The 14,711-nt window shown below is 36.3% G+C and overlaps 1 protein-coding gene across 1 annotated transcript in view; it reads right to left on the reverse strand.

The window, feature by feature from the left end:
* Window positions 1-14,711, reverse strand: part of PIK3C2G (phosphatidylinositol-4-phosphate 3-kinase catalytic subunit type 2 gamma) — a 196,636-nt gene that overhangs the window by 171,734 nt on the left and 10,191 nt on the right. Inside the window, exons 3-5 of the mRNA XM_065742527.1 lie at window positions 13,299-13,456; window positions 9,933-10,044; window positions 3,269-3,371 (exon numbers count right to left, since the gene is read on the reverse strand). Of these exons, the coding sequence (XP_065598599.1) occupies window positions 3,269-3,371; window positions 9,933-10,044; window positions 13,299-13,456 (373 nt within the window). The remainder of the gene's footprint in view (window positions 1-3,268; window positions 3,372-9,932; window positions 10,045-13,298; window positions 13,457-14,711) is intronic.

The raw sequence follows: 14,711 nt of genomic DNA on the forward strand, positions 1-14,711 counted from the left end.
TTCTGACAATATATTTTTTCTAATGGCCAGAACACTTCCAATTTGTCTTCCAGGTTTGTTGTCTGAAATCATTCTTGAAAGAGTACTTTTGTTTGTTTGTTCATAATTATTCCATGCAGCAATTGTAAGTCTGTGAAACATGAAATGTCAGGAGTTGCTCTGTCTCTGCTCCTAGTCTCTACAATGCATTGCTATATATTAAATCTCATTTTTAGGCCTGTCAAACTGTAACAGATATGAAGGAGGCCTTGAGCTTATTAATAGGACACGGAGATTTTTGCAGTAGCAAAATATGAGTGGATACTTAAACACAAGAAAATGGTTCCATTCTAATTAAGGTATTACACTGTCTCTCTAAAAAGACATAAACACATAAATAAAAGGAAAAAAAAAACTTATGAGGGACCACTGACTTCACTTTCCTCAGATTGTTCACACAACTCATTACTCTTGTTAAAACATTAACAACAGTAACACTGATAAATATATATTTAAAAATATATGTGGAAACAAATCTACAAAGTGAAGAATTTCCTACTCCTGCCAAGAGACGCTCTTTGTCTCTCCACATGGAATAAAACTGATCTTCAATATGCTTCTGTAATATAAAGATAACCTTATGGTTTCTGTAAAAGTTCAGTTTGGAATTGAGTAGGAATTTGACATTTTAGTGTCTTAAATGAGTTTTGTTTAAGCCACTAAGGCTGTAAATCTTATGACAGAAAAGCAAACAAACAAATTCAAATTAAAGGCCACACACTGGCTCAAAAGTCTGTGATTCCAAGTAAAGCTCCAGGCCAAATTTCTTGCTCGCAACTGCTCAGTTCAAAACAATTTTCTCTTTATGAATATATCACAACACAGAAAGTTATCTTTCTACAGAAGGAAAGGAAGTAAGCATTAACCTTAACAACTACATTTTTCAATCTGAATTCACAAAATAATTTCAAACAGTTAGTAAACAAATATTATAATCACTCTAGTTTTTAAAAAATTAATTGCACGTTACTTACAAGCATCCACATATATTGTTTTTTAAGAATAATAGTGAAATAATTATTTGCATGTACAGATAGGAATTTAAACTCTGCATCCAGATTTTCACAATGTAAAGTATGCCTTAATATACATTATGGTGTGTTGGTTCAGAGTTCTGCTTCTTTATCATGCTCAAGTGAGATTTTAGTCCTCAGAGGAGAACTCTGTACATATATATCATCAGGTTCCAAAGCAAATAGTTTTGAGGAAATATATTAACAGCAGATCTATATATAGCAAACAAGTCTTTTTTTTTATTTTATATGAATATAGATCAAGTTGTAGAGAATCAATTAGAAGAATGATGAGGAGTTTGCTGTCAAGTTACTTGCAGCCTCCTCTTTTCAGTGCATTTATGTTAAAAATACCTTCAGCACATCCTGTATGCATGTAAGTAGTTTTTATATCAAACATCTAATTTGTGTCACGTTTTTTCCACAAAGAAAACATTGGAGAGTAGCAGCTATTAAGCAGAAGGGTCCATAATGTCTTCTTCCATTTCACAGAGATGCTGACCTAAAAGACGTAAATAACTTTTATATCACTACATACATTTAGGTGTGTCTGTAACTATATTTAATCACCACCACTCCACTCTTCTCAAGACCACATTCCTTTGGCAGCATGATGTGGAAAATATAATTTTTCACATCCCTAAACACAGGATGCATTGTCATAAAGCCTTCTTTGGCAGGAGTGTTGGACTAGGTGATCTCCAGAGGTCCCTTCCAACCCCTACAGTTCTGTGACTGTGAAATCAAACACCAAAAAGGACTATAACCACTGTCAAAGTTCAGTGCCTGGTTAATGCAGAGAATAGAAATCATAGAGATTCCTGTCTTGATTTCAAATTATATGACAATAAAGTATTACAGACAATTTCCCAAGAAAAAAACTCGTTCTGAAGGTGACTAGATGTGTTACTTTTACTGCTGTAAAATGAAGATAGGCTGAAAATGAACACACAGAGTGGATACCACCTCACTCCCTTACAATGGCATATGAAAACATCAACTCACTTACTCTAGACTGAGAGCAAGAGATTGGCAATACACTGATCTGAATCATTTTTGAAGAATTGAACTGGTGATGAACACTCTTGTATTTCCTAATATTACTTTCTTTTGGACAATGCTCTACTAAGAAGAATCAATGTTCTTTCAAAATGAACAAATAAATAATATTAGCAGTGAATATTGCCAATAATTTAAGCCATAACTTCACAAATTAGCACTAGATTATTCTGCAATTATTTATAGAGTAGTGGAAGTGTTAACTAGATGAAGAAAAAAAATGTATTTGGCCTTACAATAGTCCTTCCTTAATGCTTCATATAACATATCATATTGTACTTGATGTTTATCTTGGTGACATTTACCAAATTAAAAGGAACTGTCTTTTTTTTTTTTTTTTGGTCAGATATGTATCACCTTATATTTTGACAGACCAAGGATGATAGCACATCCATCCAAAGCAGGGAATCAGAACCATCTGTGAAGAGAGTCAGTGTTGTCAGTGAAAACTGTCCAGAATACTAAAGTTTCTGCTGTACTGCACATTTTGTATTCAAGGAGGTCTACTGGGAATAAAACTCACATTTGTTAGCACAAATCAGTGTCACTAAAGTTCAGTAATCTATTTCAAAGGCTAGTTAATCTTGAATAATCTAAATACAAATCTCTGAATTTAAACTGATAAAATGATGTTTTCTCTAAGAGCACATGTATGCATACAAGCACACACTCTATAAGGACCTTCACGCATGCATAAACACAGATTGTGATTCCAGCTTGTATCAGCCTACTTTGGTTGTCAGTGATAGTGACCAGAATTCAGATCAGAATTCAGAATTCATTTTACGCAATACTTTGAGAGTTTTTCCCTTGTTATATTTCAAAACATAGAAAGACCGATACAAAATAACACTTCCTTGACAAACTGAAATCATTACCATTGTTAAAGTCTAATAAAAAAGACATTTTTATAAAAAGATTGCCTTTAATCTTTTTCAGCAGTACGTTCTCCACAGTGACACATTAGATGTAAACACAGGAACAAAGTAGAGAGATTTCCCTGTATGTTTCAACCAGAGTTCAGCAATAAAATATGTATAAACGGGAAAGCAAATAATCTCTTTAATTATTACTGCAGGTTGCTACATAAAAGGATTGGTGGAATTTTATTCCTTTAGGCATGCTGAAAGAAAGAGGATGAAAAAAAGTAGACTTACCACTCGAGCCAAACTTTGCTTTAAATTTGAAGTGGTGTGTAGATGAAGATGAATGTCAGTGGTTGCCTTCCGAAGACTCTCGTGGCTGCCCAAACTATGATTACTACAGTTTGGGGAAAAAAAATAAATCGGTTATCTCTGCTTATCATTTCTATTATTTTCCTCTCTCTCATTCTGCTAGAACTGCTGGAACAAATTCTCAGTGCAAAGCAAACTGAATGACATGAAATCAGTGCCCGGCATCTACGTCTGCGCAGACTGATGAAGTTTGGTTCTGCCTTATTCTCTTGTGAAAGTTTATGAATAGTTGCCTGGTTGTATGTTCAACCATTAATTTCTGTAATAAAACAACAATGAAACAGAAAGAATACTCTAAACAAACTGCATTGTACTCCCAAACTTTAACACTATCCATGAATTCTTCAATTCCAAATTAGTGCAATTGTACAAAGTATCTTGGTTATGCATGCACATTGTAGAATGACTTGCAGTGTTTGATACTCAAGCCGAAAATCAAATATTAACCGTAGGCTTAGAAATCACATGCATTAAGATAGGTGGTCCCTGATTCTCAGAGTCAAAGTTCTAGCCTTTTGCCACTCACATAAAGACACTAAAAGAAGCTGCAAGTCAATTTTGTATCTCCTTAAATCATATGCCAGCTAAAAGACACACTCTACTCACTGCTGGTCAAGCACACTTTAACTGGCAAGTAAGTTCTTTTTTCTTATCTTCCTCTTCAGAACAGCTTCTAGTCCACTTATAACTTAGAAATTGCCACGGTAACACAGCTTTAGTTTATCACCCTCAAAAGTACTTGGAACAAATATAATTGTAGAGTTTCTCTTTTCTTGTTTTAGTCAGGTGGAATAATGCAAAAATTAATTTCAGAGTTAAGGGAACAATATTTTTACGTTAAGAAAAAACCTTTAGGATTAGTGGCAGGGAAAAAATGACACTGATTTTTGAAAAGGCGAATTCGTCTCCATAACAAGATAATACACATCATCAGCTACAACTTGAGTGTGTGTTCAATTAGTTTCATGCTGCTTCTTTTAAGGCTCCAGACACAAGAGCGTCAAAAAGAATATTCTGTATTTATACAGAATTACAGCATGGCAAGTGGTTTCAAAATTCCCTAGGCCATGAAGGAAAGAAAGATGATTGTTTTCTATTCTTTTTAAGTATCACGGAATACTCCAAATTCAGATGCAGAAGGTGTTTCTTTCTGCCTATGAAGCACTTCTGATGGAAGGTCTAAATAAAATCATCTTAATTTACTTCCAAAAAACAGCCTTGGCCCTATGAGTAGATTACAGAAAGAATGACTTAGGCGAGAGACAGAAGCAAAAGTCTCCAGCACAAATGAATGGTTAAACTTAAATAAATGTGCTGCATGTAATTGCCACTCTGTAAAACCTCATAAGACTCCTTCACCCTCAACTCTCCAGACTGTCCAGGTCTCACCGAATGGTAGTACAGCCTTCTGGTATGTCAGCCACTCCTCCCAGCTTTGTATAGTCAGCAAACTCACTGAGGGTATATTCTGTTTGCCTGATTTCTTACTCTTTGGGTTACACTAATCTTGAGCTTGGAAGAAGTGGTGCTTGAGTGATAACCAGTTATCTCGGATATCCTTAACTTCCAGTGCTCTGACCCATGGAATAGCTCCAAGTAGGTCCTTGAAGAGGTCAAAGCTGGCTCTCCTGAAGTCCAGGGTTGAAATCCTCTACTTAGTACCTTGTTTTTTCCATGAAGATCCTGAACTCCACTATACAACGGTCACTGCATTCAAGGCTGCCTTCAGCCTTCACATTCCCAATCATTCCTTCCTTTTACTCCAACAGTATTTCTGCTTGTTCCATTCTGCCCTGCCTTCTGTCTCAGGACAGACGTAGCAAGAAGGTTACAGACAAACCTGCTTATGTGTCCTCACTCACTTTTTCCCTAATTTTTCCAGCATGATGATTCCCCTTGTAATGCCAACTTTAAACCAAGCCAATGCTAAATACTAGAATAGCTATACGAATTTATTCTAACAGAACATTCCTCTTTGGTTATGATTTTGAACCACAGACATACAAAAACTTTGCTCAGTATTATTATTATTATTCCACTTATTCATGCTTACAGGGAAAATAACAACTCCAAAGTTTAATTTTGCAGTTATAACTACACTTTCACTAGTAGTTTGTGTTAGCTACGCTGTGTCAGACAGATATTGAACATCACCAAATCCTTTATGGACACAGCAATGCTGCCTGAAACACTGCAGTCAGTCGTACTGGCATTACAGTTGATTTTATGACTGGATTTTATTTGCACAAGTGCAAACAGAAATTTTTGATAGATATTATAACACAGCAGACTTGAAAAAATGAATTTGCCTCTGTAAAATGAAGTAGAATCATGTCCTAGATAAATAGTGAACTATCGCCAAAAACAGAAGTGCCTTGGATTGACAGACTATCTTCTAGCTATACCCCAGGCTTGGAAACTTACAGATCTATTGCTTTGTCTGTACTAAGAAGAAAAGCAATATAGCCAGAGGATAGCATCATTGTAAGTAACTAGTTTACAGTGCTCTGAGCTCTGTAAAGAAAATACAAAACAATGCTATATTATAACCAGTTTTTCCCCTATTTTTTGTGAAATACTTCATGAAGAATAAAGCTTTGATGAAAAGTCCATGACAAAAGACAAAGTGAAATACAGGCTTTCTCTTTAAGTGACAAGGAAATGAACAGGTGTAAGTGACTTGCTGATGGTCACAGGATATAACTAAAGCAGAGAAAGAGAAAATCCCTCATCATTTTAATTCTCAACTCACTAGTTAATCTTGCCTCTCCCTAGCAATGTTCTCTGATGTGCTGCAAGCTCCAAATCCTAATGCAGTTCCACCGACATCAGACATCATTTCTTTTTTTTTTTTAAGACTCAGTTGAGCACCCTCTCGGAATAAGACATAATCCACAGCAACAAAAGAAAATTATATTTATTTTTTATAAAGAACATATTCATCCAAAAGGTGCTTGCTTGTAATGATCCCAATCTGCCTGAATATAACTACAGCCAGTCTATAATTAATAGCTTAAACTTCACTTTGAATGGAAACCAATTCTTATTTAGGTCTCAGTTCTCAGAGAATATAATTAGCAAGGCAAAAAAAAAAAAAGTCATCAGTAAGGTCACAGGCAAGCATGTGAGAATAAATGATAAGTATTAGATTTTTCTGTTCCAAACTCCTGCTCACTATGTTGGCTGAACTGCAAAGCAATAAGGTAATTGTGAATGTTACAGCATGGTAGAGTGTAGATGGCATTAAAAATACATAGAATAAATATATTTTTAAAAATCTGATACCTCCAAAAACAAATTAAAAAGAGTTGTGTTTAGAAATAAAGCTTATAAACATTCTTAGTTGACAGCCCATTGCTGGGTCTGCATTGCAGCTACTTCTTTTCTAGGAACAGCCAGATCAATAAGCAGGAGTCCAAAATTCTTATATACAGTCATATGTTTTGTTCTATTAGGCACCTCAGGATGCCATGATCTTCTGGTCTGCAGCTCTAAAGGCAAAAATAGTCTAAATGGAAGGTTGATTCATTGCTCTTACATGGCGAGGGCTGTTTTTGGCTTGCTGCTGGCATTGAGTTATTTGACACAAGCTGCTTAATCACAATATAATTTACTTTTTCATTCAACATCTTTCATAAAGGGCATCACAAAACCATTTTTAGGCGCATGCATTCTAAAATTAAAGAGAGACGGGAAACTAAAAGCCAGATTTAAAGGTAGATGTAGAAGGTTTGGGTAAAGAAATAACATAGAGAAGGTTTTCAGAAGTAGCAAATGGTCCTCCAAGAAATGATGATCAAGAACAGGACAAGAGTAAGGAAGTGGAGACCACAGCCTCAGCTGGGAAACAGAGACAGAAGGCAGAATTAAGCTATGAATGCAGATAGTGGTAAAAACTGATGTGAAAGATTTTTACTCCTCTTTTCTTTCAAGGGCAGTGTTCTGCTTCCAGATGCATTTACAGAGAACATGTGAAAAAATAAGTGTGGGAAATCAGCTGGAGAAGCTATTAACATTCACCTTTCAGTGACAAAATGGGCAGGGAGAAGGTGGTGATGGCTCCTGATAGTACTCTACAGGTCCTGCAAGAAAACCTTACAGGAAAAAAGAAGTGTAGGAAGAGAAAGAAACCCTGTAGGTTGAAGCAAAGCTATGATTACTGATCAGTAAATAAAAAGACCAGAGACCAATGAGATTCCAAATCAAGAGTTTCACATACTGCTCTATTAGTTATGGTCTTAAAGGCAACCTATACACAAGTTTCTGACTTTTTACAAATTTGGCTTGGAAATCCCTTGTGAGTTGGATTGGATGTGCACTCAAGGCTGTCTCTATAGTAAGGGAACAATGGATTATAACATTTTGCAGTGTTAAGTGTAACTGTCACCAAAACACAAGTATTTGTTTCCCATACCACTACTGAAAGCTAAATGGATTCTGGAAGTAATCAAGACTTTTGAGCGCTTCTGCAGGAAGCACAATGGGGTGCTCATTAACATAGTCCAATATAACAGTAAATAAAACCTTCTGACAGATGGCTCACTAAATCTCTCTGGTCTGAGAACAATTCATCATGTCACCATTTTGGCTTCACTTTATTTTTTTTCTAGATTGCAATAAAGCAGGAGCCACAGAGTGTTAATTCCCTATGCTATCTCATAACTTTGGGAATTTCTATTGGAATTTATTCCTGACTGACTTCCATATACTTTACTATGGAAGAACTCTGCACAAGTACACCAAATTGCTCTGTTAGCAACATAGTGAGGAAAGCAATTTGCTTTAATAGGTAGCCCAGGTATAGGAAAAATATTAACCCTGAGGCAATTCCACAGGCTGTTAAGCTACCCGAGGGATGATTTTGGTCTGAGGTTTCAAATTTCAGACTCAGGACTATGATGGTGAAGCAGAAGAAAGGAAACTGAATATATAACACAGAGTAGAATTACAAGCTGATGAGGCCAGAAGTGCAGCCCAGTCCTGCCTGCATGACAGTGGAAGAGCAAAGGAAAAAAAGATGAGAACATTATTGACCTTGTTTTGCTGCTAATGAGACATGCACAGATTCTTCAAGTGCAGGAAATTAAACAGTCCACTATTGATGAGTTCTGCCCAGCAGTGAAAATAGAACTATTTAGAACATACTGTACACTGTACTGAAACACACTGCTCTCACTCTCAACACAAAGGCTCATTATTTCCATTTTCTTTGTCAATTAGCATGAAATGAGAAGAGACTCCGGGAAAATAATAATAATTAAAAAAAATTTACAACCAAAACTCAGAATCCCAGGCCTTCTTATGTAATGAAGAGGTCTACATATGGCCTGATTCCCTGCTCAGTGGTTCTAGCATTGCAGGATTTCAGGAGGTGCTCTGCCATTTCAGTTCCTGCTTTGCAGAGATTTGAGCAAGTAAAGAGTGGGTTTTGGAATGTTAAGATCTCCATCTTCAGTTGGAATCTATAACTGACCAGAAACATCTGAATTCTTGACCTGTGTACCTGTTTACATGCAGTTGCATACAGTGAATTGACCTTGGAATTGTGGTAGAAGTTCAGAATTTAACTTGCATTGTGAAACCACTGGCTATGCTGAATAGTGTGACATTTAATTGCTCTGACAACTACACTACTTTCATTACTACATTACTTTCATTACTGAGACTGGCTTGCTCTGGACTAGTTCAAGAAATCTTTATATTGAAAACAAGATTGCTTCTAAAATATTCCCTTTAAATTACAGAAATATACTATTTTATCTAGCTTTTCATATCTCCAGCAGATGAGCTGTGATTCTTGATCTTGTGATCCAGCTTAACATTTTAACACACAGAAATGCCAACTTCTCCCTTTCTGCTGAAAGTCACTATCCCTGTAGCACAGCTGACAGCAAGAGCCTGCACTTTAGTTACTTAAAACACAAAATCTTCTCACTTTTGTGATAGCTGAATTTAAGCTGTCAGAGAGCAAGAAACAACTAGCTGAGTCCAGTAATGTTTCCAGCCACCACAAGAGGTTACTTGAATTATTCTGAATCAGAGCACTTACTTCCTAACTTGTAGTCTACAAAAAGAACGATCTGTTTGTATGTATGTTTTTCTTCAATTTGAAGAAGGGTTGTCTTCATTTGCATCACCAGTACCCCAACTGAATATAGAGAGAAATGACCTGCTAAGCAGTTGTGCTTAATGCTGTTTGTAACCTCTGGTGATTTTCCCCTTTTAAGGCATGCATGCCTCCTCATGCTTCTGTGAGACACTGGAAGCAAGTAACATCCTTATATTACAGATAAGGAAAAAAAAAAAACCAAAAAGACAAAAGATCGATACAAAATATTCAAGGCTTGACAAAGCTTCTGTAAAGGAGCCAGGATGTAAGTCCTTGCATTGAGCCACACAATCATCTCTGCAGAACACAATACAAGTACGAGGTGATCCAGGAATTTAAGCAACCATGTATGCTGAGAACATAATACTCTCACTTTCCCTATGCCTTTGTTTACATAGCACAAAAGTAGAGTGTATTCCATGCATAGCTTATATAATGCAATACATAATCAATACAGCCTCTTAATGAGATACTTACTTTTGTAAGAATTCATCAGAGCCACAAACACTTAGGAGACATTCTTCATGGACTGGGTATTGATTTGTGCAATGAAGGATCTCCACAATTAAGTCATGAGTGATACATCCAGCTGTAAATAAAGATAGCAAGAAAAATTTATAGGAGCTTGCTAAAGAATTTCAGGCTGCATTCTTAAGCAAAGAAAATGAGAATTTCTTTCTAATTGCTTATACTGCTGCAGGCTAATTCCATCAAGAGGAATAAGAACAAGCCACATCTGATTTTGTATATTTAGCTTTAAATACTCCACAACTAATAGAATCTGTGTCCATTTATAGGAAACTGGCTGATTTCTAGTTAGCTGGAATGAAGAGCTGAGTGATTTTCCCAAGAAAAAACAAAGTGGTGAATGGTTAATCTTCTAAATCTGTAAATACTGAGCTATTTTCCTAATGAGTATCTCAGTACATTTCCCATGCATGAACATGGCCTGATGCAAAAGTTGACACTTGGTTGCATAAGATACAAGGAGGCTCCAGAATTGTCATTGTATCTGCGTTTTATTAATCATAATCAAGAAGTAAACTAATGTAAAATCTACTAGAAGAGCTGATCAAAAACTGCTAACAACAATTTAGTAGTCAAATTTCAAGTATGCCTCATAGGTTTGTTTTTCGTAGGCACACTGCATACTCCACCAGCACTGATGTTTCAAACCAGAGATATCTCTCCTTAGCAGAAACCATATCTGACTTTCCAGTGAGAAGTTTTTGTATCAAGGTGGTTTCACAATGAAAGGTAAAGTCTGAACTTCTTCCACAATTCCAAGATAAACTCACTGTCTGCAACTGACACTTAGAAAAGCCAAAGCAGAATTCCTTTTCCTTTTCATTCATGGTGTTTCCTTATCTCTTCAAACTAAGTGGCTCCAGGCTCTTAATATAAGCTTCAAGTGAATTCCTCCATGTAAGAAATGGAAAGTACTCACAGTTAAATAAATTCCACAGAGATTAAACATATAATTCACATTTGCATGTTGACTAATTTATACTGCTCCCGATTCAATCGTCAGTTGCAAACTGTCTAATCAATCATTTTTCATTGAGTTTAAAGGTTTTCTGAATCACCAAAGCAGCTACGTCACAGTGACAAGCCTGGCTCAGAGTTTCTACATTGTTATTTTAAAACAAACCAAGAAATGCTGAATTGTTTCTGCAGGGAAGTTTAGGGGAATGTGATACTGAAAAATCTTTAGAGTAGTGCTAAGATTTTTAGGGAAGGTAGTTGCAATTAGAAGTTAAAAAAAAAAAAATTAAATTAAATTAAAAAAAACCAAACAAACCCTGAAATAAAAGAGTTAATTACCACAGGAAACTTTTAAACAAAACTGTCACAGATTCAAAACTTTTCCTCAGAAGTTTTCATTTTATTCACAGGGACAGTTTTCTTTTGCCTGGATTACACTTTGCACAATTTCTATCAGATTTACTGATATTAAGTAACCAGCTCTTCCAAAACGTGCTGTCTTCAGCAATTCCTCATAGGTGCATTGGTATGTAAACTGCAAAGCTTTTTTGTTGAAGTTATACACACCAGAGAAAGGAAAAGGGCACAGAATCTTGAATTAAAATCATAAAATGCATATTGCTCTAATCACTATGAAAAAAACTTGAAACCCTGACAACTATCATTCATTTGCTCTCCATGGTCTACTTTTCTTTCCTTTCTTTGACAGTTCTTTTAGGACTGAACAATTTTTTCTGCTCCTTATGTTGGAAGGGGTAAAACACCATACTCTTCCAATTCTGTTCCAAGAGCCCTAAGACCTTTAGCCCTACATTTCATGGTATTCACAAAATTTTGACCAAAGATAATTCAAAATACTACTTTGCCAGGCTTTCCATTAACTATGGAGATACTTCAAATACAAGTAACCAAGCTTGTATAAATAAATGTGGAAGACTTTGCTGGATTACTAATAACATACATATTATATATATTATATATGTTAATAACAAACATATATTTTAATATATGCTGATTGACATGCTGTAGAGCTTTGGATTTTCAGCTTTCAACCTGTAAAACTAATATTCAGCCTCACAGTTCAACAACCTTTTGTATGCACAAAACACTATCACTTAGTGAAGACGCATGGTGGGGATTTATTCTTCATTTTATTCTTTTCTCCATACATGGATTAAGGTGTAAAAATTACTTGAGATGGAATCAAAGCTTCTCCCATTCACCATGGGTACAGGATGCACTGTAGCAGTAACAACTACCTGAAAATACCAGCGATCAGATTGAGAGAAATCTCAGGAAGTCCATCCAGATCATTCTGCTGCCTGAAGGAGGGTAAATACTGAATTCATACAAGCTTGCTCTGCATTTTCTCCTGTTACATCTTAAAAAATTCCAAGGATACAAGCTCCATGACCTCTGTGGGCAAACTTTTCCAATTTGCAATTATGCTCCTTTTTCTTACAGCCAGTTGGAGTTTTTCCAGTGTCATTTTATGAACATGTATTTGGGTGTAGAGATGTCTTAACAACCAAGACTCTAAAGTCTTCAATTTAGCAATAGAGTTAATGATGTGAAAAGTTCCATGACTAAATGGGGACTACCTTTACATCTTCAAGCTTAAATTTCTTATGAATCAAAGATTGAGTGTTGGCCCCATTTGCCATGCCAGAATCAGTCCCAATTATGATTAAAGAAAGCAAGAATCCACACATTCTATACAATCTACACTGTAACCAGCTCTGGAGCCCCCAGCACAAGAAGGACATGGAGCACTTGGAATGTGTCCAGGGGAGAGCCTTGAAGATGGTCATCTGGAGCATCTCTCCTTTGAGGACAGGTTGAAAGAACTGGGCCTCTTCAGTCTGGAGAAGGCTCCGGGGGGACTTACAGTGGCCTTCCAGTACCTGTAGGGGACCTAAAAGAAAGCTGAGGAGGGACTTTTTATGAGAGCATGTAGTGACAGGATGAGGGAAATGGTTTTCAACTGGAAGAGGGTAGATTTAAACTAGATATTAGGAAGAAATTCTGTATTGTGTGGGTGGTGAGACACAAGAAAGGGTTTGCCCAGAGAGGTGGTGGGTGACCCCTCCTTGGAAACATTCAAGGCCAGGCTAGATGTGACTTTAAGCAATCTGCTCTAGAGGGAGGTGTCCCTGCCTATAGCAGGGGGGGTTGGAACTAGACGACCTTAATAGTCACTTCCAATAAAGTTTCATAAATGATGAGATTTTGCTTTCATGCCAGTACACTGAATGTATGGACACATACAAGGCTTACTCTGAGTATCTTTCCAGATGACAAATTTATTTTGTAAACATCTCAATGGAACTGAAACATATGGACATTTTAAGCATTTACCATCTTGGATAAGTAGCAGAGGAGATGGTGAAGAATCTGTCCAGATGCTGATTCTGAATCTTAATTTACCAAGTATGTGGTCTGGGAACTTTGTTACAATACTCCAGATCTTCCCAGTGTTTGTCGACGAGTCACAAGCAGGATAGGAGTTTTTTATTCTGAAAAGAACACAATGAAATTATGCTTTAACAGGTATACATAACAAAAAAAAAAAAAAAAAGCAAACAAAAATTCTACAAGACTCCAACAGTAACAGTATTTAGAGAAGAGACAGGAATGAAATTCTGTGTGGAGAGGAAAATGTTTTTATACATGAGTGAAATAACTATATATTATTTTACTTAGTATGAAAACCTTCTGTGAAATCTTCATAGAACTTCACAAGATCAGTGCTGAGCCTAACCTCAGTAAATCCGTAGGAGTTTAAGCTCAGACTTCCGTGTACAGTGACGTGAATTTTAGCACAGTAGAAATGAGGGTGCTCAAATATGTGCTTTGATATCAAAGCTTTAACATAAAATGTGCTAACTGAGAGCACGTGCACAGACAGCTGTGAATAGGGCAGCTGGTCAAAATGAATATAGGAACATGCTTTCTGTGCTGAATCTTAAGAAGTCCTGATTTTCACTATGGTGTAGGATCCAATCTGAAATCCTCATTACTAAAACCCTGGGTATTTATGTAAATGTCTTTAAAGCACAGTAACTGGTAGAGTCTCTGAGTCCCTCTGATCTTATATACTATTACCTATAAAATAAATTGCACCTCCTCCTTTCAATTACCAAAGACTTGCAGAAATTAATTTCTCCAGAGGTGCCACTTCCTAATGAACACTGGCCACAGGTATTACGGCTGTCAGTTGAGATTAAACTTGCTTTTTAAGCAAATACACTTAGCAGCTGCAGGTAAGGGTACATACTGTACCAGCTGAAGCTTTACATTTCACTAATTGGGCTGAAGCTAAACTCAAACATACTGTACTAAGCATCTTGTGTTCTTTTTTGTTTGTTAGCTCAAGCAGCATTTTGTAGTGCCTGAGCTGGCAGCACTTTATACACTCTCTCATTGCAGAGTATTTTGAGCTATGATTCCCTCACAGAAAGTTCTTCATTATTATGCCCTCCTGCCTTAGAGCTGCTGCGCAATTCTCAACAGTATGAACTCTTCTTTTATGCTATGTGTTTCTATAGTACAAGAAGGAAAATAAAAAAAATCAAATAAAATAAAGGAAGAAGACAAAGTCTAGGCTTCCAAAATTAATAACCCAATGTAGCAGCCTATTTCTTATAATGAGAAGCCAGAGGCCATGATGTTTCAGTAGGGTAAGAGGAAATGAGGCTTGACAATACTTTCAGTATGTAAGATAGATTTATACTTACAGTAAAAAGTCATTATACTACCGAAGCTGCTTTG

Source organism: Cyrtonyx montezumae, unplaced genomic scaffold (genome assembly GCF_038088225.1).
Source record: "Cyrtonyx montezumae isolate F1298 unplaced genomic scaffold, pur_monq_1.0 scaffold_3, whole genome shotgun sequence".
NCBI lineage: Eukaryota > Metazoa > Chordata > Aves > Galliformes > Odontophoridae > Cyrtonyx > Cyrtonyx montezumae.